This window comes from Chelon labrosus, assembly GCF_963514085.1.
Source record: "Chelon labrosus genome assembly, chromosome: 9".
NCBI lineage: Eukaryota > Metazoa > Chordata > Actinopteri > Mugiliformes > Mugilidae > Chelon > Chelon labrosus.
Window position 1 is genome coordinate 10,611,175 of NC_140359.1, and position 27,487 is coordinate 10,638,661.

At 42.3% G+C, this 27,487-nt stretch overlaps 1 protein-coding gene across 1 annotated transcript; it reads left to right on the forward strand.

Moving 5' to 3' along the window:
* Positions 1-612: 612 nt before the first annotated feature.
* grk5l (G protein-coupled receptor kinase 5 like) lies at positions 613-25,616 on the forward strand. The gene is made up of 16 exons (XM_084551864.1): positions 613-1,426; positions 15,372-15,467; positions 15,566-15,678; positions 18,925-19,002; positions 19,324-19,421; positions 19,603-19,695; positions 21,170-21,233; positions 21,319-21,459; positions 21,539-21,729; positions 21,850-21,887; positions 22,087-22,176; positions 22,259-22,467; positions 22,566-22,703; positions 22,946-23,083; positions 23,215-23,346; positions 23,435-25,616. Exons 1-16 carry the CDS (start codon positions 1,375-1,377, stop codon positions 23,516-23,518), a joined length of 1,755 nt encoding a protein of 584 aa, XP_084407990.1. The 5' UTR covers positions 613-1,374; the 3' UTR covers positions 23,519-25,616.
* The last annotated feature ends 1,871 nt before the right edge of the window (positions 25,617-27,487 follow it).

Here is a 27,487-nt window from a genome sequence, read left to right on the forward strand (position 1 = left end):
ACACTTCTCTGGATATTGAGATATTTCAGCATTAGTGTCCCAGGGACCACTTGTAATCTGTTCTTTTTCTTTTAAAAAAAAAAGAAAAAAAAAAGATATTCCTTTGTAACTCAGAGACTCCCCTTTGTGGGACAACTATTAACAGAAAATTACAATGAGATCGTCACTGCCATTGTTGCCCCCAGTCTGACAGCCATGACAAAATCTTATAGACTAGCTCACCCGTGTTTGCATGTTTTTTTTTTATGCCAGTAATATAGAGGTAAAATGGATGTAACTTCAACTGCACAGTTATCTAAACTTTAAGAAAAATGCTGAACACCCAAAAACTGGTACTGCTCTTATTCCACAGGGAAAATGAGAATCCTACTGAGCATGGACGGAGTAGTTGTAATCACTGTAGCTTGTTTCTAATTTGAGGAATGTTGAGGACAAGCTGGTAAATATGATTCTTAAACATATCACTGAAGACTTTAAGTGTCTTTAAGCTTGCACTCTCTCAGTTAACAACATGTCAACATGTTCTCTGAAACAAAAAGGGAGAGGAAAATCACAAGAGGCTTGGCCAGGGCGCGTTGGCTGGATCGTGAGGAGCTGAGCCTAAATGTATTCATTGCGTTCTTGTCATCAAGAACTTCGACCACCAGAGGGCGACTATACCTCCTTTCCTGCCTTCCTTCGCTTCAGTATAACCCTTACTTTCTGTCACTGTGACAGGATCTCTACACAGCCCGATTGGCTTCTAATTTGACTAAGAAGTGGGAACATCTCTTTAGGCGCTTCGTGGCGATTTCCTTCCCGAAAAATCATGTGGTAATGGTAGCATGCTTTTATTTTGCTGACCACTTGGCTCAACTTCTGGTGGAGTTTGTGCCCGTGGCTTGACGCAGCTCTGACAGAGAGGCCCAGCCTATTTTGATTACGCACCAACTGGAGAGGAGGGGGGCGCGCTGATGTCCTCTCTGGTGCACTCAGCCAACCTCTGCTGTTGTAAGGTAAAGCTGGTGCTACCCTGGTGTACCGCGGTAGAGGATCCGTTGAAAGAACCGGATTTGAATTCATCGGAGACCCCTGATTAATTGTTTTCTGCTTCGGAGTGATTTGGCACCCACATTACGCATGGAATGGTTTTGGGGGGATTGGAGTAGAAATGCAGCGCCGCACTTTCAGCCCACAACAAGAACCATGCCCAGCTTACACTGCAAGCAAACCTATGACATCCTGTTTTATCCTTTACGACTTTGATATGAGTGAGATTTGCTTGGACACCGACGAGGAGTGAAGAAAAGAAACGCGCCGTACAAGCCGAGGGACGCTGTTTTTCGCTGCAGACTCTTGAGTTCCGAAAACCTCAGCATTTAGGAATCTTTTTTGATGGAGCTGGAGAACATAGTAGCCAACACTGTACTGCTAAAAGCGAGAGAGGGTAAGTTGACACATAAAGGAGCGAAGTGTAAATAGTAATGCAGGCCTGGCCGTGTCACATTTTGCGCTCGGTATGCAGAAAAGGTGGGAATAATCGTAGTGATGACGGCAGCCGCTGCGGACTGTACGGCTCATTACAGCAGGTAAATCCCACAGATGCAACAGGAAGGGAAGAGTCTTATGTAATATATCACAGGCAACAGCATCGTGGCACCGCCAAGCTGTTCGCCTTTTGGCCAGTCGTAACCTAAAATCCCGAATTGTTTTATCCTCACAGATTTTGACAGATCGTTTGCGTTTTTCCCACGTATGTAAGGGCAGGGATGGGGAAGGTGGGGGATTTGCCTCCCACATCCGCTTTCGCTGTCTGTGCAAATGAAAGCGCTCTTTCGCAACACTGTGCATGCTGAAGCACACACCGAGGCAGGGAATGACTCCTTTCTAGAGAGGGAATAAATGCGCGAATGCTGGCTGGCATTTGAACGGTGATCTCATGACGTGACTGGTGTTGAAATCTATGTGAGGGGCCTGCAAAGAGAGACTCTGGTTCATCAGAATAGAAACAGCCAAATGGGCAAGAAGGCCAGATGCAGTTTGACTTTACAGTCTGAAATATGACGGCACATATTGTCATTAATAACTAATTATGAGGAAGACCGAGTCTACTGAGGACAGAGTGCAGGCCTGAAGGTAAACACTGTGCCAGTGTGACTCTTTGAGTGTTTCTCATGCATGGGATCCAGTCACTGCAGGTTATGCAGCCGCTTATATTTCAGTTTTTGTCAGCAGTTAGACTGAGCATACATTTGCCTTGGCATCTTGGTTTCTGAATATTTTGTTAACTGTAAGCACTAAAATAAAAAAAATAAAAATAAAAAAAGAAGTCTAACTTTACTGTATTTAATTTAGGCAATGCTCAGATAAACTTAAACTAAAATGGAATACATTTACTCTGGTTTGGCCCTACTGGAACACCCTTGAAGCCTTTTTAATGTTCCCAAACCTGTTCTGGGCATCAGTGGGTTAAAAAACACTCAAACATCCTCCTTCCAGGTCGACTTTGTGCAACATAGTTCTGTTTTTTTTTTTTCCCATCATATAAACTTTTATGCGCCATACACTAAATGTGAACGGTTTGCGATTTCTGAAACATGCTTGCACTCTCATACACAGAGTTTGGTTGCAGGCAGCACATGGTTTCATGTGGTAACAGTCTCTGGTAGCAGTGTGACGCAGGAAATGACTTTGGTCTGCTGGCAGCTCCTTCCATTTACGTTAAAATGATGACATACCTTAAAAATTGGCTAGTCTGCAGAGAGGGCTCGGGGTGTTTCGGGGGCAATAATGAAGTACTAAAGTGAACAAGAAAGCTGATGTGCTGTCAAAACCCTTGTGAGGAATGCATTCGCCAGTGGGTCAGACTAGACGTTTGTTTTATGGGAACAGAGCACGACTGGGCCGGGTGAATCGGGCTTCATGAATTAATAAGAGCAGTTAATGACCCATGACAGATCTTGCTTGTCCCAGCTGCTCCATTGGTGCTCATCCAGTCCTTACACTGACCGTGTGTGGGAGAGAAAAAGGCCTTTTTGCAATTACTGAATGAAATGGTTCTTTGAGTTAATAGCTGAGGCACGACTTTCTCAGCGGACTGCTAAATGCATCTGTACATGCAGTCATGTGAGACTGATTGAACAGTTAGGATTTGTTGCGGTGTGTACACACTGAAACATGTCGCAGGTTGTTGTGAGTTGTATCCTTCAACGGTCTGAATTATGGTTTTGTATTGCAGGGCCCAGTGCCAAAGGCTCCTCTGCTTCTCACTTGAATGTATGTATGGCAGAGTTCAGTGTACACAAGGGCTCATTTTAGGTCATGTACCAGCAACGGCGAGAGAATGCGAATAGAGCAAATAAAGACTGTTTATTCCTGTTTGTTTATGCGAGTGCATCATGAGCCAGAGATGAACCGAGAGGCAAGCATCCCCTGTCCAAACTCTCCCAGCTACGCACAACAGGAAGGCCCAGTTTACACTGCTGTCTCTGGCTTGTTTATACCAGCGTCCTCACACCTCCCAAATCGGTAAAAACAGTGTGAGTGGCAGCAATGCGTAGAAGAAAAAAAAAAGCTATTGATATCTGCAGGCCAAGAGCGGCAAAACAGATTCTCTTCCAACCTTGTGTTTCTTTTTAGCTTTCCTGTGTCAGCGGTGACCGTGCGGACCTGAACTCTCGTCATTGGTTAGAGGGAACCAGACAATATGTTGAGATTAAAAAAAAAAAAAAACACCTGAAACTTGGTGAAAACCTATGAAACTAAGAAGATTTAGAGTCAATCTGCTGTTCTGTGTTAATCGCACTCACTTTAATTTCCACAGAGGGAATAAAAAAAAGCCGCTTTTACCGTACTGAACCATCTCGTTAAGTGACCGCTGTCTTATATAAAGCAAAATGGTATTATACCGTATCAGTTAGATGCAGCCCATAAGCTATTTAATCAAATTGATCGTTACATAACAAACTGAGTGGGCTACTGCCATCCGAGCTCCATCTTCCTGTGGAGCTGCTCTCCGGTCTCTGCGGAAGATTCTTTATGGATGATGAGTGTGCAGAGAAATGAAATCCCTGAATCTCCAGCATGGTCATCTGAGTATCATCTGACATCAGCAGCGCTGTTAGCCACGTCGGAGATGAAGGAAATGCTGATTTATTTCTGTGTGAGTTCTGCCAGGCGAGGGAAGTGGGGGTCACTGCAGATCAAAAAGAGAAAAGGCACTCAGGCCTGACGTGTTTGGTTGGGACTTTTTATATTTACAACTGACACATATTGAGAGTGAGTGAGCAGGTTTAATACCAGGGTGTACTGTAGATTTATGTGTGTGTTAGCAGATGAGAAGGGGTGTGGGGATGAATTCCTTTGTTTAAATGTAACCTGAACTTAGCCGCTCTGACGCGAGCAGAATCAGCGCAGTAGACCCTGAGCTTATTGTGTGTGTGTGTGTGTGTGTGTGTGTGGGTGTGGGTGTGTTTGTGAATTGTGCGTGCGCGTGTGTGCTGCCAGCCTCCCCATTCACAACTTTTGCTGGCAGCAGTCGTAGATTCCGAGCCAGGCAAGCAAACGTCATCGGCTGTCGAAGTGAATGAGAGTAAGGGGAAAAACTGCACGGCTGCATCCAGATGCCTTTCTTGAATTGCGGTAACAGAGCAGGAGTATTTAGTTTGGGCGGCTATATGAATTCCACTCCGCTGCCTGAGGGCTTTCTCATTCAGGCTGTCGTGATTTTGGATGTTGTAGTTACATAAGTTAAAAAAAAAAATTTAAAAAAAGCAATGCAAATTCAGTTCATGGAAGTTCTTCACAAAGCAGAACAAATTTATTCAAACTGATAAAGATAGATATCACAATTTGGTGCTGCAGTTGTTACTCAATGAACTGATTAAAAGTGTGATCTTCTGAGTCGAGCAAAATATAGCTGTTAGCAGTTTTTCCACAGTGCTTATTATGAACAAAATATCTTTGGGCTATGAAGTGTAGTCACGACATTGGACGGAGAGATAATTTCCTACTTTCTGACAATTCACTGAGAACTAATCAGCAGCTCGTTGAATACTGACAGTAATGGTTAATTGCAGCCATGTTAATTGAAGATTTATTAGTTGCCACAATCAAATGTTGTTAGACTAGAGTTATGTGTATTTTAATTGATGTTGGCCTCCTTTGTGCGCCAAAGCAAAGTGGAAAGAAATTTAATGGAAAGCCCTGAATGATTAGTAACTAAATATGGCCGTGCCAAATGATACGGGATCGTTCGAAGTGCAAATGGTTTGTCACTGAAACAACCTTTGATTGGGTTTTGATGCAAGCAAGCGCGTCATGCTTCTGTCCCGTGCACTGCGCTCTCAAGAGGATAGTTTGATTATTACCGACATTACAGGCCAACGGATTAGGCACTGCTCTGAGGTATGCATAAGATAGCATATCAAGCTTGAGGTATGTGTTTGTGCGAGTGATTTGTGTGTGCTCTGAACATGCACATTCGGTCTCTGAGCTCCTTCTGCAAGAGGGAGAGGTGGGGGGGTGTAGCTGTTGCTTCATCGTGTGATGCCACAGCAAGTCTTTGCAAGCCGGGGGAACAGAATTCTAGTGAAATGAGCTCAGAAGCTTTTTTTTGCACCATCAACCGTCACACTCAGCTTTGCCTCTCCTGCCTTTGTTGGCCCATTTGATCCTCCAACCTGCCGGCTAATGGTAATGCGAGTATGAATAATATACAGTAGACTCTTTGTCTCTGTTGTCACACTCAAACTTTCTCTCCTGCTTTCACACAAAGAAAAAAAAACACTTGCCCGGAGTGCTCCTCCCTAAGGACCCCACTGAAAGGATGGACCCGTGGAATAATGATGTCAACTTTTATTGGGCAGAGAGCCTTAATGGAGGGGAGAGTTAAATGCACTAGAGGGAAACCAGCCTGTTGTTTCCTCGCTTGGTTGTGCTGACAGGAAAGAAGCGAGACATTAAAAACAAAGACATGCAAAGAAAGTCTGCTGCTGGTTTGTTACCTATACTTTCCTCAGAGGTGAGTCAGATGGTAGTAAGTGTGGTCACTGTAACATAAGACCCAGGGATGCTGTGTCTATTGACAGTCAGTTCCTGGTAATACTTTTTATATTAAGCCAGTGATCAAAAAATGAATTTATTTTTTGTCATATTAATCTCATCCAGACGGAAGTATTTAAACTGCTGGATGGACTGCTTGGAAATGTGGTTTAAACATTTGTGATCCCCATAGGACTAATCTCACTGACTCTGACCATGCTATGGGACGACCACCATGTTGTGGTTTGCTTGAAATAATTAGACAACTACGCATCTGTTTCCCCGTCACACGAATGTCCGATTTTTCAGTTGGGAAGTGTTTAACGTCATCATCTTTTGTTGGAAGTGCAGTGTTTTTTTGTTTTGTTTTTTGTTTTTTTGCACACCAACAGGCTATACTGAGATTAAAAACTACCCAGACATATGCACAATTGTCAGGATGTTAGCAACTGCAGCCGTACAGATCTACTTTCATGGCTTTTTTTTCATATCATCAGCACTGCATGTACTGCTATATTTCAGCACCGTTTCAGTTTGCATTGAAATGTTTCACATCAATTTAATTTTGGCGTTTTGTTGTTTTTCAAGGTGTGTCCTCCTCGGTTAAAATGCGAGGGCTTCTTTCTTGGTTCCCCATCCTCTACCAGCAGTTATACATGGAGATAAAAAAGCAAAGAAGATGCAGAGATACCCAGTTCTCCATCGACAGCACGCCACAAGGCTCGCTGTGTTTTGAGTAGGAGTGTGACTCATTTTTTCTTGAGTGGAAAAATTCAGCTCTCTGGCTCCTACTATCTCTATTGTTACTGTTGCCTCTACCCACACATACAGTATACGTAACTCAGCTGGATGCAACAAGTTCACGCCTGTTCTCTGGGGGTTGTCGAGTGGAATTCTGGGAAATACAGGAGATAATTATCTGAAGTAGAAGTAGATATGGCAGGCTGAGGGAAAGTGGACGCAGAAAAATGTGAAGTTTAACAGCTTGCCACTGAAGTACTCCAGGAATGCACTGAGCAGCCAAACCGATAATATCTTTTTTCCCCATTGTCGGACACACAGGTGATTACTTATGCAGCATTTCACTGTGTCTCGATGTGCCGCTTGTGCTTTTCACTGCTACCACTGCTCTTTAATGGAACAGCCAATGAATATTTGATGTGCACAAACCAAATAATCATTACTGTAACTCTTGAGCTACCCTCTCTAATGTCTCCTGATGTATGAAGAGCTAAATGGCAGACTGTGCACTTTTTCATTTAGCTATGCATCCATGCAGACATACATGGTTTGGGGTCAGACATTACAAGGCCTGCAATAAAATGTGGCCATGTAATGTCTTTAGTGTTTAGATAAATCAATTTAAATAACTAAGTGTAACATTTATGTTTTTAGAAGAAGGAAATAGTCACATCTTTATGTGATTCTAGTCACACCAGTTATTCATAGGGACTTTTGTCCTGGAGGTTCTTCTCAGGGAAAAAATAGACCAGTTTATGGAATATCATATTGTATATACACAGTAAATCTCAAACAGCACCTTACCTCCCTAGAGGCGAACAAAGTAAACGCTGAGTAAGGCAAAGTTGCTCCAGAAAACCAGATAAATGGGGTAGAAGCTGAGACAGCAGCTTTCTCTAAGCACTTCAGCTCAGTTAAGGCCACAACACAGTCTCCAGACATTTTATTTTTCTTTCTTTCTTTCTTTCTTTCTTTCTTTCTTTCGAGGGATGTCGCCATACTAGGGCCAAAAGAACGTGGAATGTCAACACAGGAGCAAGATGAGGAACAAATATCCTCATGAAGACTCTTCATGCATGTGTGTGTTAGTGTGTGAGGGTTAGAGAAAACTGAGAACAAATAGAGATGATAGAAACAGCTTGAGAAGAGCAATGGAGTCACTCTAACCTTATATCCGGGCGTTGTTTTTTTACCGTTAGTGTGTGTGTGTGGGTGTGTGTGTGAGTGTGTGTACACCCACTAATATCTGTCTTCATACAATGCGTCATGTGTTCCATCGGTCTGATAAATCGGTTCTCTTGTTTTCATTGCCAGCACTCTCCTGAGTGTTTGCTCACTTGTGATGTAACGACAGAGTTTCCCTCTGGACGCGATAAAAGTCGCCGTCATGAGATGTAGGATTACGCTGCAAAATTGTTGACCCTATCAAAACACTTAAGAAGGTTTGAACAAACACCATACCGCCTTGTCAGAGCATGGGAGCGTCCTATTATAGCTAGCTGCATGTGGACTATGCTCTGTCCTCCTTGTTCTTTATGGATGTGCAAACAGCATGTATTACCCAGCATGCCCCGCGCTGTGTGTGATCCTTTGATCGGACTGCCCAGTAGATTATATGATTTCCGCATGTGAACCTTTTGGAATTTCATGGTTTTCTGAATAAATTTGTCATAAAATGTGATCTGATCTTCATCTAAGTCAAGGGTATTGACAAACATAATGTGTCTCAAATAATTACACAACTTTTTTTTTGATCTTTCATGTCTTTATTGAGAACAAAAAAAACTCATAGTGCTTGTGGAAAAAGTATGTGAACCCTTGACCTCAAAAAACTTAATTGGAGTCAGGTTTTAGCACACCTGGAGTCTCGTTAAGATAATAAGTTTGGAGGTGTGGATTACAGCTACTTTCACTGATAAAAACCCCTCAAACTTTTGGAGTTTGCTCTGCACAAGAAGAACACGCTTATGTGAGCCATGCCTCGCCAACAAGAGCTTTCAGAGGATCTACGATCAAGAATTGTTGATTTACATGAAGCTGGCAAGGGTTACAAAGTTATTTCAAAGACTTTAGAAATTCACCAGTCTGCAGTTCAAGCACAAACAATCTACAAATGGAGACACTTTGGGACTGTTGCTACTCTACCAAGAAGTGGGCGCCCAGTCAAAATGACACCAAGAGCACAACGAAGACTCATCAATGAGGTAAAGAAACAACCCCGAATGACAGCCAAAGATTTGAAGGCATCATTGAAACTTGCTAACATCTCTGTTCATGAGTCTGCAATACGTAAAACACTGAACAAGCAGGGTATCCATGGCAGGACACTGCTTACTAAAAAGAACATTGCTGCACGCCTGAAGTTTGCAAAAGAGCACATTGACACTCCACAGCGGTAATGGCAAAATGTTTTGTGGACTGATGAAACTATTTGGAAAAAAACACACAGCACTACATCTGGCGTAGAAAGGGCACGGCATATCATCATGAAAACAACATCCCAACCGTAAAGTATGGTGGAGGAAATATCATGATTTGGGCCTGCTTTGCTGCATCAGGGCCTGGCCAGCTTGGAATCATTGAGGGGAAGATGAATTCGGAAATATAGCAAACAATTCTTCAGGATAATGTAAGAAAGTCTGTACGTCAGCTGAAACTGCATAGAAGGTGGGTGATGCAACAGGACAACGACCCAAGCAAGTCCACAACGAATGGCTTCAGAAAAACAAAATCCGCCATTTGGAGTGGCCAGTCAGACCTCAACCCAGTATAGATGCTATGGATTGACTTGAAGAGGGCCATACACATGAGATGTCCAAAGAATATGACAGAGCTAAAGCAGTTCCGCCAGGAAGAATGGGCTAAAATTCCTCCTCAACGATGTGCAGGTCTGATCCACAGCTACAGGAAGCGCCTGGTTGAGGTTATTGCTGCCGGGGGGGGGGGGGAGGGGGTCAACCAGTTATTAATTCTAAGGGTTCACTTACTTTTTCCACTGCCATTTTGAATGTTGAATGAGTGTGTTCAATAAAGACATGAAAGATCAGATTTTGTTTTTGTGTAATTATTTGAGACACATTATGTTTGTCAATACCCTTGACTTAGACGAAGATCAGATCACATTTTATGACATATTTATTCAGAAAACCATGAAATTCCAAAAGGTTCACATACTTTTTCTTGCCACTGTATTTATAGAACAGGAAACCTGTGGCACCTGACTATTCCCAGAAAGGAAGTGTACCCTGCCTTCTGCTGCTTTTGTGAGATTTCTGCCCTTGCGTGCAAGTTTTCACACTGAGTATCTTCCTGCACATGGTTGTTCTCTTATGAACCCACATACACACACACACTCACAGTTACTCTTGTGACAACTGTCACAGCTCACCAGCACTGAGGTCATGGACTGGTTCGACCACCTCAGTTTGTATTAACACATTGCCGCTGCCCTTGAGGCTGGCTTCTATTTATAGCAGTAATGTTTACAAGGACACACTGATAGGGAAATTGTTAAAGTTGTTTATTTTTCTCCTTAAATCTTTGTGCAAATGTAGCTGCAGGGAAACACGCTGACCGTATGCCTTAATAAATCTTAAGCACATGTTGTTTTCATGCTGAATACAGCTACATTGTTAAGGTCAAGTTAGCCTCGGTCGTTGTTGTCAGCGCACTGTACTCAGTTGTTGGGACACAGCTGTATGCTAGCATCAATACTGCTGATAAGATCAGCTTTTATTGTCTGTGGCTGATTTTAGGTTTATGACCCCTTGTTAAGCGGTTCAACATGTGACACCCACGGCTAGCCAAAAGAATGGTGTTCCCAGGTAAAAGATGTACGTCACCGCGACATCTGTGGACACGGCGTGAGCGCAGATGTTATAGCCCGATCATCCCGTTGTTGTTATTGCAACAATAAAGAATATGTGCACGGCGAGGCACGTTCAGGATGGTAGTAAGGTGACTGGACAGAGGGACCGACATGACATCATGGTGGAACAAACCAACAAAGAGCGTCTTCCTGCCATAGTCCTTCCCTTTTGCTCAAGTCTGGCCAATGTCTCCCTTGGCTTCCTGTGGCATACAGACCATACACACTGTCTACAGTTAGAGGACTTCAGTAAGCCGGTTTTTCACATGTTTTTTCTAAATAGGGACTAAATTTTAATAAAGTGTTGCACTGATAAAATATTTAAAACAAACAAATCTGTCTTTGTTGACAGTGCAGCTGGCGTGGTAAGACTACATGGCTGTGTAATAAACTGATAATACATAATATAGTAGCTTCCATCTTTATTTACCTCTACATCCCTGTTCATACTGCATACATAATAGCAGCCACACATGACAGGCTGCAAAACCCACAAAAAGCAAAATGAGGAAAGGTGTGATTTATTTTTCTACTGCAGCTCCTCTTCTGTGTTTGCAACTGATGGATATCTAGCATTGTGTCATCAAGATTTTTCTTGTGATAGAGCAAAGCCGTACGCTGCAGTGTGCTGACAATCAGGAAGAGGATGTTTTTAGAGTGCCAGTGCAAAGCTCCCTGCTTTCCTTAGCAGCCTCTTTGTTGAGTACTTTGTTTTGCCTAAACAAGCTCTCTGGCTTTTACCTGCAGCCCTCATGCAAATGAATTAAACAGTTGGACATTGTGGGGGAGAAGGAAGAAGGAGACTCTGAAAGAACAAAGGCATTTGTATCATGGTCTGGTGCTGGTTGCCTTGCCTGTGTTGGCACATCGCTGACCACCACACTATGACTCAACTGCAAGGCCGACATTTAACAGCTCTGACAAAGGAGGTGATGTGAGAAAAAGCAAGAGTTGGATAATCCGAAAGGGATAATCAGTTGTTTGTGAACAAGAGGGTCGGTGCAGGCAGGAGATGAGTGTGAAGAGGCACAGAAATCTACCAAAATCTTTCTCACTTTTTGCATCGTGTAGGTGTAGGCGACGCAACATATTCATAGCGCTCCTCTCTGTTGCCGCTTGTGCTCTCGCATCACATTCTGCTGCAGATGTCTTTACATACAATATACACTAGAAGCTCAGCGTGACTGTCAGGATGTGGTTTCAACTAGTTGTCCACAGCAGACACTCTGTTATATATATCAGTCATATCTACCTCTCATGTACTTCATATCTGAGAGATAGGATAACTGTGTTTGAGACCACAGGGAGGATGTGTGCGTTTGTGAGCTACTATCTGGTTAATAGCTCGAGTCCTTTCGTGTGTCAACACTTTATGAATATAACCTCACAGCTAAGCAGGGACGTTTTTGAACGTGTGAATGGATGGGTCCTGCAGGACTGCCCTGAGCTGGTTAAATTGAGCATGAGGACATTACTAGAGAGAGGTCACGGTAGAAACACTGTGTGAGCACAAACACACGCAGATGTTTGGGATGCCGGTAACCCCCTGGTGTTGCGCCAGACGCATGTCATTCCCTCGCTGACCTTATTTTTGCTTCACTTGACATGCCTTGGTGATGTCAGAGCTGCTAAGCAGAAACATAAATAAAGGGCGGCGACCACACGGCCTGCATGGAACAAATTAGACTGACAAGTTCCTGTGTGCCGCAAATCCACTGTGCGGAGCATATTTCAGCTCATGTGTAAGTGACAGACCAGGCGAAAGTAAGAACTGTTTAATGGATAAACGATTGGGAAGACAGTGTTTTGTGGAGGGCATTTACGAGCATATTCATTCTTTTAATAGCTCACTTATGTTAAACAGTAACTCAGAGTTACTAATCTTCAAGCATTGCGACACACCATTTGAACTCCTTTGAAGAGTTAGATTTTTTTCCACAGAGGCCACGGATACGAGATGTCAAAAGATGCTGAAACTGAAAAAGAAGATTCCTGTTGGCATCCAGATGGACCAGTCTGTAATGTGGAGAATAATTTATGCTTTACATTTGCATGTTGGCTGGGTGTGTTTGCATACGGATATTCTGGTCTTTGCACAAACCAGGCCTGTGTTGTTAATCATATTCCTTCCTGGAAATAAGTCCTTAAGTTGTTTGTTACAGCTGGACAAATTAAATATGCTGACAGGAAGAGATTGCGGAGCTGCTTTGTTTGCTCTGATAAATGTTCCATATTCACCTAAATGCGGCCCCTTAATTGGACACCATGCTCACGGATTGTGCTGGTCGTCTATGGCAGTGGCTCCCAAAATGAGGGAGATCCCAGAATGAGATTACTGGAAGGGGATTCTAAGATGAATAAGAGGTTACACAAGGGAACACTCTCAGACGTTGCTTTGTTTCAGTGTTTAAAAGGAATGTGTACAACTGATCTGTGACGTTATTTAAGTGCCCATAGAGCTGTAAACTCGCAACCTCATCCAACTCTAAAACAAAGGAGGAGGGTGCGGGGGGAACCGAAGGAGCAAATGAGGTCAGTCATCTGTTGGCAGCAGCGCAGTCACGACTTTGTAGAGGTGACAGTGACAGAAAATCTTCAACAGAGGCTGAAAGGGGAAAAAACAACAACAACACAAGATGCAAGGAACAGCTGATGAGCAGAAGGTAGTGGCGGGAGAGATGAGTTTCAAAGAGGGGCAAAAAGTGAAAAATAAATTAGTTTGTAGAGCACTGAGAGGGACAGAAAACAGGACATGGAAAGGAAAAGGAGGAACTACATTATTTGTGGTTGTCTGTGCATTGTGTAGAAGTTGAATGCCTGGGTGGAGTGCAGAAGTTTGGTACAATTATCTGACATGCCGCTGACCCTTCGCAGGAAACCTATGCCATTTGGTGGCCACTTTTATCCACAAATGCCTTACAGTAGCACAAGTGCATTCATTGTGAGCATGGTGGCCCCCGTGGGGAATGACCTTCTCCACTCACTGTACTGTTGTGCCTTTTTGCAGGCCTCGTGTTTTTATTAAAAGAGATTAAAATACTGGACCACACAGCAAACCGTGCTGATGTTTTGTCGAGGAGCATTATTTTGCATATTAACAGTTTCCACTGAACAACTGGGGCTTAAATAGGGAAGTGTGCCTGTTTATAGCTTGTTTGGTCTATAGTTATGTTGATGAGGAGCAGGTGCTGGAAGTTAATGATTCTCTTAGGGGATATTTTGACTTGAGTTATTATTACAGTCATTCTTTGTCTCTGTCTGTGGTGACGTGAGCGCCGCTCTCTGGACGTGGACTTGTCCGAACTGTGTATATGAACTAGTGATGAAGGGTCTCTTATGTATACATATTAAGATAAATTTAGTTATAGGGGTCTCTACAAGCGAGTAAGACTCTTTATCGTGTGTCAAACTTTTAAGAAAAAGTTGTTTTACAGTAAAATCACATAGCTACTGTTGGAAAAAGCTCTAAATTATGAGTGTCGAATCATATAATCTGACTGTGTGTCTGTATTTAATAGTGGCATTTATCAACCGGCTCCACATTTACTTGTATGTTGCGGCCTTCAACATATGAGAAAGACCCATGACTGAAACTTATCTAAAAACTGGGATGCAGCTTTAAAAACACTCTTTGACATGATATTATAACAAGTATTTACAAGTATTTAGAAGGCCTGTGTACACCAAAACATGCTAATTTGACACTTTTAATCTTCACTTTTTTGACTGTCATTTGAAGTCTAAGCTAGTCTGTCCTGTGATATTACAAACTCAACTGTGAGTGTATTTGAGATTAACACATTCGTTTCGAAAAGAGGAGCCGCTAATGCAGCAGGATTGATGGGAAAACTGCTAAAGCCTTCACTCAGAGGCTCCGGCATGACGTATTGCCTCTCGCATTCCTCACTTATTACTTAAAGATGTCTGCTTGTCATTGCTTCCCCCGGCTCCCATGCTCTCAGTGCTTCTCACACTGGGCGAGCAGCGCACAGCAAATTTCCACTGCACAGAGCGGTTAAAGGAAATCCCTGTCAGTTCATTAGAGCAGTCCTGACATATTCAGAAAAACATGGAACCGAACATGAGCAGCGGAAAACAGTCAAACAAGCGCTTACGTTCGTGTTAAATCCTATCCGATGGACACTTAAAGAGAAGGTGGTGATGATTATAACGTAGTTTAGGTGGTAAATGTTGAATAAGTCAAATATGAAAAGCAAAGATAAATAGGATAAATCAAAGGAGACGATGTGGATGCGAGTGACGTCTCTTCGTGATGGTGTAACGCTGCTACAGGAAGCTGATGAAGGATTATTCAGCGCGGTGGAATCCAGTCTGGCAAAGTGTCTGGTTCTGATGGGAACTGAGCTGGTCAGAATAGGCTTTCTGTCTGTGCCGACCCAAACACACTCACGCACACGGGCACACACACACACACACACACACACATAATAAACACAAACTGTTCCACATTCATAAAAGCTTCTGAGTGGGGAAAAATGTCAGTGGAGAGAGAAGAGATTTACGGAGGAAGTGAGACGCAATCTATGAATTATATATACTCACTGAGACTATGATTTCATTCAGGGGAGAGCCCACATAACACCCGCCCCCCCTTTTTCCTCCCTCTTCTTTTAGCCATTAGGCCTTCACTCGCTCCTCACAGATGAAAACTAACTTTGACGTTTCATGGTGTTCTTTCATTAAGTACATTTTCACCTCTTGTTTTTCTCTGTCACCACAGGTGGAGGAGGAAAGCGGAAAGGGAGGAGCAAAAAATGGAAGGAGATCCTTCGCTTTCCCCATATAAGCCAGTGTACTGAACTGGGAAACAGCATAGGTGCGTGGTTTTGTGGTTACCTTGATCTGAAGAGTGTGTACGTCTGTTACCAAATGCTCTGTCTGATATTAAAGTCTGTCTGCTTTTTATTTCTGCAGACAGAGACTATGTGAGCATCTGTGAGAAACAGCCTATCGGGCGGCTACTCTTCCGTCTTTACTGTGAGACCAGACCGAAACTACAACGATGCATCCAGCTGCTGGACGCAATGGTATACACACACACACACACACACCTTGAGTGGACATCTTTTTAGTAGAACTTTAGTAGCCATTAATAATCCCATAAAGAAGTAGAAGAATTAGAAATAAGTGGGGAAAATCAACTCTCTTTATCCCTATAGTATTAATCAAAGATTGGGCAAAGCACTTAAAGACCCAGACACACTAACATGTCATTAAAAGAACTAGGGGCAGCAGATGCTGACATTGACGACACCTCATGTTGCATGTATCTGGACCAAAAACGTGCTCCTGAACGCACCGCAAAGTCTATGGCCAGTGGCCAACTTGCACGTACCTTCTGCGCCTGCGCGAGAGGAAATGACTCTCCAGAATTGTGTGTCCTCTTTACTTTATTTGCCTTCGTCGCTTCTGTTTCTCTTTTTGTGCACTAGTTAAATGAGCTGAACAGACAATCAGCCTTTTACAGATGGGTTACGTTGCTGATTTAGTATTCACAGTGGACCAAAAAGCCTCTGACAGTGGTCCGACTAGTGCTGACATAGTGCTAAGGAAAACATTATACAACAGAGTTTCTTTCTCTCATCAGTATGTCTGGCCAACTACCATGCATCATACTATTAGCTCACAACAATATTTTTGGCATTATATTTGAAATATGTATTGTGATCCAGGAACGTGTCTGATGAAATATAATGTACAGTGAACTCTCAGCCAACAAAATCCATGGTCGTTGGCTAGAAATGAAAAACCTGCCGCTGTTTACTTGCGCGTGAAATCAAAAGCCCATTGTTTAAAGTTATTATAGTATGGATTAGGCGTCGTAAATCTCCCCTTTATTGTAAACGGCACATGATCAATTCTGTAATGGACAGCCTGTCCCCTGGTGCGACTAGGTGTTATCGGAGTAACTGGAAAAACGGCGCTCTTTCCCGGATGAACGTAGGCCTAGAAACGCACCCGTCCACTTTTTCAGTGTACTCACTTTGATTACAGCGTAGCCTCCAAATACGCCAGTGCTGGGTCATGCAGCCAGAGGAGACAATTAAACTGAGTAGTGATTATTCAACCAGCCAGATCCCCAGTCCACCCAGCTTGTTGCCCCCTGCCCACATCTCTCTCTCTCTCTCGCTCTTTCTCTCTTTGCGTCTAGACGAAATACCTCCCTCATGACACATTTAAGTCTTTATCTATCTATGGCCAGAATATCTTTGCGGGCATGTGACAAGACAGAAAGGACAGCATTGTTTCCCACACCACCCCTTCCAAACTCAACACACCCCCATCCCTCCCTTTCTCTGCCCCATATTAACAACACAGCCCTAAAAAGTGACCGTCACCCTCTGTGGCGAGGAAACACGCTTGTCCCAAACACATGTTGGAGCTAATTCTGTGATCCATGTGACCAACTCTCAAGCCATTCTTGAGCACCCCTCACTTGACAATAAACCAGGTCTGAGGGCGATTACAACTAGCCAGGTGTTTGCATTTCAAGTAATTGAATAACACGTGTTTACTAGACAGTTTCATTATACAATCTAGTATTCAGTGAAATATATGGGAATATGTGTTCTTTTTGGGTAAACTGAGGACGAGTGTGTTAGCCATGGGAACGTATGAACACATCACCTCAGGAGGAAGAGGGAGTGTACAGCAGAGGAAGGAATGTGCTTGGAGGTTCCAGTGGTTCCTCTTACATCGTGAGAAGGTGTGTGTGTGTGTGTGGGTGGGTGTGGGTGTGTGTGTGTGTGTGTGTGTGCGTGCGTGTGTGTTTCTTGGATCCCCTCTGCTTCTAAAAGGCTAAAAGGGCGTCTTCTTTCCCCTTTGGATGACCCCCCACTGGCAAAGGGTGGGAATCACAGGGCTCATTTACTGTGTGTGTGTGTAATTTCTCTGGAACCTCCGATAACAAATCCTCTGGTAGTTAACACTTGGTAGCAGTCATGGTGTTTTTTTTTTTTTTCTCCCTATCTCGCTGCCTTTCAGTCATTCTCTTCCAGCATATGTTTACGTTACAGTACATATTTATCGCTGGCTTTGTTCTGAAGTGTCAGTGACGCTGTGGCTTTTTAAAGCCAGTTTTCCCCTAAGCTCCAGGCTTATGTGTGCATGCACTGTATATATACGTGAATGTGTGTGAGTGTGTGTTTTGTAGTGGAAAGCTGGTGACGCTGGTGTGACACACTGTGACACTCCAGGACCTCAAGGAATCCCACCGTGTTTACTGTGTGGTTGCCAGGCAACACAGGACCGTGTTGGAAAAAACCCACTAATAGAAAGAGTTGGGCCAGCGTGCAGTGCAGACGCCATGTTGCCCCCCCCCACCCTTGTTTTGAGAAGTTAAAAGCGCAGGCTACAAAATGCTTTTTTTAATGCCGTTGCCTCATCCTCGTGTATATCCAACGGTGTGGAACGGCCAAACCTGTTTGTTTCAGCGGCCACGTATGTTCAAACAGGGAACTGAGAGCAGCGTATGTTTATGTGAGAGTGACAGCGATGCACAGAATGAGAGGTGTGCATCTGTGAAGTGGCCCTGTCACCGCTAAACAGCAGCTGCTCCATCATTCAAATGAAACGACAAATTAAGGGTTTCCTTCCTTAGTGAAGGCAGAGAAAGAGTTTTTTTCCCCCATTTGTAAAGCAGAGAGAGGGAAAAGTTAAGCATCCGGTTTTAGTTCTTCTGCCAACTCCTCATCAGTGTAAGATTTGTTTATATTCCAGATTCTCTTGTGTGTTGCTTGCTGCTGGACTTAATTGTTTTTCTAAAGGACAATGACAATAAAAACATCTTATCTTAACCTTTTAATGACATATTCAATATCTCAGCTGAATCTCCGCTTCTTCTGGTTTGATGATTGGAAAACAGTTGAATTGTGTGTTTTTTGTGGGACTTTCTTCTTCTTTAAACCAAACCAACTATGCTGTTCAGATTATAAAGCAGAGGTGAATTGGTGTTTTGGGCCTCTACAGATAAAACTGAACCTGGGAAGTGAGACGTTGCCGAATGCTGTTGAGTATTTGCTTCTAACTTGGTGGATTTAATTCTTTGCTAATTCTGTGGTATTCATTTAGAAAGTCATCTGTTACTAATAAAAGGACAAAAAGCGTTCTCACTTCCAGCAGGAAACAAGTCTGCAGCATACGTATATATATATATATATATATATATACATAGACAATAAAATAAAATGTTTGGTACTCGTATGACTTGTATGATATACATTATATCCTGTACACAGAATATTGATAAAGACGTGGAGATATTTTTCATTTAGGAAGACTATGAGGTGACGCCTGATGAAAAAAGAAAAAGCAGGGGCGACCAGATCATCAAGACCTTTCTCTCGAAACAAGTACGTTTCTTTGTCTGATATGTTTTATCAGTGTCCGATCCTGCCTTATTTCACATTTTATTATAAAAGCTAATTTGTAGCCTTGTAGGGTGATGTTTAAAAAATTATTCTAAGCAGACAATAATGTTGAGTTACAGCTTCCAAAGGTACTTCTGTGGGTGTAGTAATTCAATGTGCATACTAAACAAACTGTAGTGTTTGAAAAAACTAAGAAGTTACACATATTTCTCCTCGGTTTGATGTAGTGGTCGTAATAAATAGCGACGTATTTGTGCATGTGTGCGTGTATGTTACCGTGTGTGTTTATATGTGTTGATGTAGTCACCTCAGCGTGTAGACATAGCAGAGGTTTTTGCAGACCAGTGCAGAGAGAACCTCGAGCTCAGTCCATGTAAGGAGATCTTCAACAACTGCCGCAAGTGAGTTGCTCATTCATCCGCTCTCACCTGTCTCCTGGACACTCCCCTGTATTTTCTCTGCCTCGTCTCTACAGCTTCTCCCTCACATTAAGTCATTTGCAAACTAAATTTTGGCTTGTGTTGTGTTCTCGGTGGTAAGTGATTTCACTGAGTTTCACTTTTGTGTTGTGTGTTGGACCAGGGTTGTCCACGACTACCTGAGTGGAGCTCCGTTTGCAGACTACCAGAACAGCATGTACTTTGATCGCTTTCTGCAGTGGAAGATGCTGGAGAGGTTGGTTGGGTTTTGTTTCTTTGCACCCACTTATAGTTTGTAATTTAGTGGAGCGGTAAGTGATAAATTGGCCCATAGACATGGATAAAACCTTACCTTGCAAGGCAGCTGGATTGTCAGAAGAGAATCTTATCTTCCCAACCTTTTCCAGTCAGCATCCTGTGAGGAACTACTGGCCACTATAGGCAAGTTTTAGGACTGATGACTAGTTATGGTGAGGACAGCAACATAGATCTCACCTGTCAAGTAATTTTTTTTTAATTGCCTGCCTTTTCCAGACACTTCACAATAACGACTTCTCAGACAGTTCTGTGTAACAAACCATCTGGCATGCTAGCTAATGCTCAGACAGTGCACTAGTTTACGCTGTATTGAAATTAGGAGTTCACTATACCATTCCCAATTGCATTTTTACGAGGCCACGCCAGTACAAATAACGAAGGTGTTTTTAAACAGTATACTTTTCTGTGTGCAAAAGCAAATTTTAGAAGTTTTTAGAGTCACTTTCTCCAATGATCAAAGTATTCAGATGCATTAATGTCTGAGCTGAAGCTAATTCAACGTCTTTATCTTTATAGCTACCCTTTTTGCTCTTGCTATTTTTTTATTCTGCATTTTTCTGTAAACTGTTGTGAACTGCAATTTCCCCATTGCGGGACTAATAAAGGTTTTTCTTATTCTTATTGTTATTCTTATACATAGGATAGTTTACTTACATTAGGTCATAATTCTATACATTGATCATATAATTTTGTATGTAAAGATTTTAATTCTTCATCTTCATATTAACTACAGATGCCAGATAGACGTAGTGGGGTAAACTGTATAATTTCTATTGTATACCTCATCCCAGAGATAAGGTATAATAAAAAATAAAAAATGAAAATTGTCAGCAACAATACATACTTTGATTAGGAGGTGAACTCTATTGATATTTTAAGCTACAGTGTAGAACAAAAGTTTTCCAATTGTATTCATTAAACTTGCAGTTAATGTGAAAACCCTAATTGAGATTGATAGAACAGAAATGTGGTTATAAAATCATGAACATCAATAACAATCATCGTACATATTTAATGATAGAAATGGCACAAACCAAGAATTCCATACGATAAAACCATAAACTTTAATGCACCCTTTTAAATACTGGGACATAAAGACAAAAACAGTCCCAGATTAGAATTTTAGGAGGACACTAAGCAGACAAAATGACTTAGGCTGGAGTATGATGACTCTGGACAGGAAAATGTTTTATGCAGAGTGCATATCAAAGGAAGATAGAAGTAAACAGCAGGCTTTCACCGCAGCCTTGTTTGTATCCTTGTCTGGAAAGTGAAATTGCGCACAAGTGGCCCCACCCTCTGTCCAGGAAACAGACTCAGGATGGTATTGAGTTCCCCAGATAATATCTCTGTCTTAATCAATACTATATAAGCATCTATTAATGGATTTTGCTGTGTCTGTGTTTTGTCAGGCAACCGATCACTAAAGACACGTTCAGACAGTACCGAGTGCTGGGGAAAGGGGGATTCGGAGAGGTAAGAGATGATGTGGGAAATGTGATCTTGGCAGCACTGGGGTTTAACAATAATACGTGACATGTTGGTTTGTTCCTCTTCACAGGTGTGTGCCTGCCAGGTCAGAGCAACAGGGAAGATGTACGCCTGCAAGAAGCTGGAGAAGAAGAGAATCAAGAAAAGGAAAGGAGAGTCCATGGCGCTCAACGAGAAGCAGATTTTAGAGAAAGTCAACAGTAGATTTGTTGTGAGTAAATCAAGCACATATGATTTGGGGATCTGTTCACACTCTTTGTACCATCTAACGTGTTCTTGTCTTCCTCTAGGTGAGCTTAGCGTATGCATATGAGACCAAAGACGCTCTGTGCCTGGTGCTGACCATCATGAACGGCGGAGACCTGAAGTTTCACATCTACAACATGGGCACCCCGGGCTTCGAGAAAGACAGGGTCCAGTTTTATGCTGCTCAAATCGGCTGCGGGCTCGACCATTTGCACAAGGAATATATTGTCTACAGGTAGGGGTAAAATCATTTTTACATGTAGTGTATGCCAGTTTGATTCCCAGAGAAGAAGTCTTTGAATTTTGCTGCTTTTTGGAATCACATGTTGATGTGTTTGTTCTGTGTTATTTGCAGGGATCTGAAACCAGAGAATATCCTGTTAGATGACAATGGTGGGTTTTGAGTCTTCATTAGCTCATATTTCTTGTTATTGTGCAGCATTTTGTTTTTTAATTGCAATAATGCCTCCTGACAACACACTGTAGGTATGTATAAAATAGTTTTGCACACTGGACATGAACATCTTTCAGGGGTATGTGTATAGCATCAGCAGTGCTACAGATCACTCATGCCTCCTATGTTGTGCTGCAGGACACATTCGTATTTCTGACCTGGGGCTGGCCATCAAAGTGCCTGATGGAGAACTCATTAGAGGCAGGGTGGGGACTGTAGGCTACATGGGTAAGAAAAAGTGCATTCAGCATTTCCAGAGGTAAATTGACACGTTCTTAAACCATAACAACCTGTTTCCCTTTCTCTGCAGCTCCGGAGGTGATAAACAATGAAAAGTACGGCATGAGTCCTGATTGGTGGGGACTGGGCTGCCTCATTTACGAAATGACTGCCGGCCGATCGCCCTTCCGCGCCCGCAAAGAGCGAGTGAAGCGGGAGGAAGTGGAGAGGAGGGTGCAGGAGGAAGAGGAGGAGTACAACGACAAGTTTACAGAGGACACCAAGGCCATCTGTAGAATGGTGAGGCTTGATGGAAAGATGTTTGTATAGAGAGAGAGAGTGAGAGAGATGTGACTGATGAATAATTGAGTGATTCATCTCTGCCTCTGCTTGCCCAGCTGCTCACCAAAGACCCTAAGCAGAGGCTGGGGTGCAAGGCGGATGGAGCAGCGGGTATCAAGGCCCACTCGTTCTTCAAAAAAATCAACTTCAAAAGGATGGAGGCTGGAATAGTGGAGCCTCCCTTTGTGCCTGATGTGAGTAGTTTATATTATTGTACACATTTTGTGTTTAAATCAACCTTGAATGAAACTGCCTGAAACCCTTCTTTAGTTGTTTAGAACTTTTTGTATTTACATGAATAAAAACTACAGGAAAAGAACAGTCCTTTCAAGAACAGCGAGTAAAATTCCATGATGATAAATCATCTCTTAAGATAAACTTGTCTCCTGTTTTTCCTCTTAACCCTGGCTATTTCATGGTCATTGCCCTCGCTCAGCCTCGGGCAGTGTACTGTAAGGATGTTTTGGACATAGAGCAGTTCTCCACAGTCAAGGGAGTAAATTTGGACCAAACTGACAACGACTTCTACTCCAAATTTGCTACAGGCAGTGTTTCCATCCCATGGCAAAATGAGGTAAGTGAGTGTGCTTTATATGACATATTTAAATGCTCAGAGCATTTTGTACATCTGCTGGAAGAACTCATTCGCAGTTCACTAAACTCATGCATTATTGTTTCCCTCTTATTTTCTTTCTTCTCGTTCAGATGATAGAAACCGAGTGTTTCAGAGATTTGAATGTGTTTGGACCTCAAGGGACGAGACCTCCAGATTTGGACTGGAATCAGCCGCCTGAGCCTCCCAGACGCAGCCTGCTGGACAGGATCTTCAGGAGGCATGTAAGTGAACAAACAGACTCGCTCGCAAACACTAACACGCTTCTTCAGAGTGACCCACAAATATCTCTTTTCTCCTTATCTGCTGCAGCACCCAGAGGTGTCTATCTCCAACAGCCGTGCGCAGTCTTCCAGCGTAAACTCTGTGGACTCCATGTCCAACTCTGCCCCCTAGTGGCACAGTGACAGTGTGGGAGCCACACATACAAAGGGAAGGAGCTCCGAAAGGGCTTCCCCGCTGCTGATTGGTCCACAGCTGGGGCCTGAGCAGCAGCCGGAGACAGCCTGTCTAAAAGCCTAAATGGTCAGCCCATGGGGAGGGAGGGGGGGGTGACCAGGCCCTGAGACCCTGGGCATTTGTAGTAGGATGGTCAATGTTGCAGAGACGTTTGGAAATATTCAGACAAACCTTACATACCCTCAGGATTGTTGGACTACAGAACAGAGCCACTGATGTTGATGAAAACAAAAAAAAAAGGATAGAAAACAAGCTAATATTCAGGGGATCCACTGTATAATAAAGACCACCACAGGGAATAGAAGATGGGGTCTTGGTGAATTTTTTTTTGTTTTGTTTAGTTTTTTCAAAAGGATATATTTTTTTTCCAGTCATTTTCAGTCTTGTACTTTCTGGCTTGTACCTTGTACCAGTATCTCTCCATCCATCTTCATCCACCGAGTCTCACCATCTTCACAACTCTTAACTTATTCTTTCTCTTTATTTCACCTCCCATACCTCAGATTTACTGCTAAACATTCAGAACACGTCACCTCAACAACCTCAACACATAATGTACATTGCCTTGCATACACTCAGGCCAAAGATTCCAGTTTAGTCTTGTGATACTGTTGTCAAGTTGAATTCTTGGTTTTTGAAGGTTTTTAGCTGTCGTTTAGAACCGCGGGAGGATCAGAGCGTGCGATCCGTTTTATACACTTTTCTCTAAATACGAGCCTGCAGACATATCATATTGCTTAAAGCACACATACTTGCAGTACACACAATCAAATAGACGCACACACTCGGAATTGTGAGAATCGTGTTGTGTTTTCATTGCATGGACATGTGTAAGTATGGACAGCTGTATCCCTTTCGCTTCTGCATACCTCATTCCACTGATGTTTCCATTGTATACACATACAGGCGTCTCCCTCAGTTTACAGTGTCACTTTATATTTGACATTATGTGGAGTCTGAAAAACGAATTAATATGCTGTACAGAAACAGAAATCCTTTTTTTTTTTTTTTTTTTTAGTTTTTTTTTGTTCGTTGCTCAGTTTTCTGCACAGTCCCCCCGTGCAGTGGAGAGGAACACATGCACTCAGCCTGACTTGCAAGTTGCACAATTTAAACTAATGTCATGCTGTTTTATTACCAAATGAAAATGTTTTACCTCTGATCATTAAGGCACATCGTTGTATTGATATTGTCACATGCCTCTTGTTTTCTACATCCAAAACTAAAGTGTTCTTGTTCTCCCTATGCCTTTTCCACTTAAAAAAAAAAATAGATATTGCTGCATAGCCATTGTTGTCTCATGTACAGGTTTTTCATATTTTACCCCTTTACACTTCACGTGCTCTTCAAAATGCCTCACAAATCAAAATGGTCTTCCTCTTGTTTTGTGTCCACCATAATTAAAGACACAGGGTATCAATGCTATGTGTAGGGTTATCTTTTTTTTTCTTTAAACAGTCCAGTTTTTTCATTTTCATGAGCAGAGGAGAAGAGGAAGACACCAGAAGATCCTACAAGCACCACACAAAGAAGTGGCCTTCTCACAGCAGCGCAGCCAATTGAAAGAGAGGAGAAGCTAGTTGGAATGTGGTATTTTCCCTATCTGAGATGGTGACAGCAGGTCCATGCAGTAATTTTAATAATCGTCCTTACCAATTTCACACTAGCCTGTTTTTTGTTTTTTTTTTGCGTACTTGATATGAAAAAATATTAATATTCTGAATCTGACTGAAGTGCCTCCTTGTAAGCATGATCTCCCAGACTATACCCACACAGACATCAGCACTTTGTTTATTCTCTGACTGTGATGCTCCGTTTGTTTCGCTGGGGAACGCGTCAACACAAACTGAAACAGACTCACACCATTTGTTGGAAGTGAGGAAGGGAAGGAGGAGTAAAGGATGGAGAGGAAGGAGTCAATGAGGGAATTCCCCCTCTTAATGTGATGTACAGAAAGTGCTGAGTGCATGTGAAAGCCAAACCCACTGTGTCCTTCAAGTCCCAATAAACTCTGTACTATAGTTTGAGTACTCCACAGTTGGTCTGTCTCTTTTTTTCCCCTGTATGTTCTGTCCACATGACCACAGAACATTTTCTGGTTCATATTCAAATAGATATTTTAGTTTTCTAATCACATTTTTGTTGTAGTTTCTTGTGGACATTAAGCAGAGCTGTAGATTCACCTGTGTTTTCATTTTGGAGGCTGTAGTTTGTCGTACTATTGATCTTTACTGTGTTGTAGCAGCACATGTTTCTATTATTTTGACAACCCCGTTTTAGTCTGTGGGCTTGGTTAAATAACAGAAACACTTTTGGGTTTAATTCAATCCAGTTTAACAGCACCACGAACTACATCCTCCAAAATTATACTTGCATAGCTACTCTGTTTCAACATAAACTGAACATTTTAACAGTAATGAAGGGGGATTTGGTTCAGAACTGTTAAAATTTGTTTTCACTAGTGTTCACTACCTAATGTTTCAGCAAGTGAGTGTATACTGTAATAAAATTACCTTTTAAGATTAATATTTCCTCTTTCTAAAGAGATTTGATGAAACCAGGATGCAGTGTATCACAATTAATAAATAGAACCAGTGAAGACAGATGAAGTATTCAGGTTTTAGGAAAAATATTATCTCTATAGGTGACATCAACGCTGATGACTTGAATCCATACATGAATGTATAATGAAAACAATACTCTGACACTCATACACCAGACACCACAATAGTATTTGTAATTTCTCTTCATATTGGGCCGTATACGAGAGATGTGTAACAAAATGTGCAGTTATAAAAACAGAGTCACAGACACAAACATCTTTCCTTCAAGCCCTTTCTGTAACTGAGCTGTCCCAGCTTCATCAAATCTGGCAAACACGTTAGTTCAATCTGGTGAGATAAAGATCACATCTTCACTTAGTTATGATTATGTTGTCTCGACAGTAAAAGCTACAACTGTACACAAAGACACTTTTTATAGACTCTAACTTTCAGGTTCCATGTTACTGAGGACCAACATGGATAAATCAGAAGTAAATGAATGAGTGACTAAATAAACCTATATGTCATTAAGTGCACAACAATAAAAAATCAAAAATAGTGGACAATGGTTAAGCATAAGTTAAGACATTTTTTTTTGCATTGTGACTTTATTCTCAGAATTATAACATGTCAGGCAAAGTAATCATGACTAAGTGAAGATGTGACATTAATGTCAGAATTCTGAAAAAAGTCACAGTCCCAGTTTTTTTTTTTTTTTATCCTAATCCTCTTCCCTTTATTAATTTCTGTCAGTTCATTTATGCATTTCTGCTTGTGATGCAAACAAGGTTTGATTTTGATTTTGTTATATGAGTTTGGTAGTTCTGGCTCTCCATACCAGGTATCCTTCCCAGTCATGATCCACATCAGAGAAATTAACTTTGCCCCAGGACTGAAACTCATTAAAACATGATGCTGCTCTTGCCAAATAGGGAGCCATTAGGAACAGGCATATGACCCACTTTACTCCTGATTCTTTGTCTAAAAAAAAGACTCTACAGTAGAAGAGGCATGGGTATTTGGTCTGACCACTGTGGCTGAGTAATGGGTCAGATAGTACTAGGTCTGTGTGTTCCCATGTTAAATGAGAGCACTCACCCCGCAGAAGGCCAGAGGGACTGATGGATGATTCCTGACATCCAGCCAGAGGGATGTGAGGCTGTGGGTTAAGGTGACTTCAACATTTCTTTGAGAATTATTCATCTGTTCCTGTTTTCTCTGTGCTCATTCCTGTTCAGTAATCAGATGAACTGATACTCTCTCGACAGGTTTCCGTTACTGTGATCGCGTGCACTGTTGACTCTGAGTGCAAGTTTGACGTGCAGTTCGCCGGGGCAGTATTATTGTTAGATAACTTGGACTT

Excerpts from the sequence above, each read along its gene's own strand:
- grk5l (XM_084551864.1), top strand. The coding sequence starts at position 1,375 with ATGGAGCTGGAGAACATAGTAGCCAACACTGTACTGCTAAAAGCGAGA. Across the intron at positions 1,427-15,371 it reads ACTGCTAAAAGCGAGAGAGG|GTGGAGGAGGAAAGCGGAAA; the intron begins GTAAGTTGACAC and ends CTGTCACCACAG. Across the intron at positions 21,460-21,538 it reads AAGTCAACAGTAGATTTGTT|GTGAGCTTAGCGTATGCATA; the intron begins GTGAGTAAATCA and ends GTCTTCCTCTAG.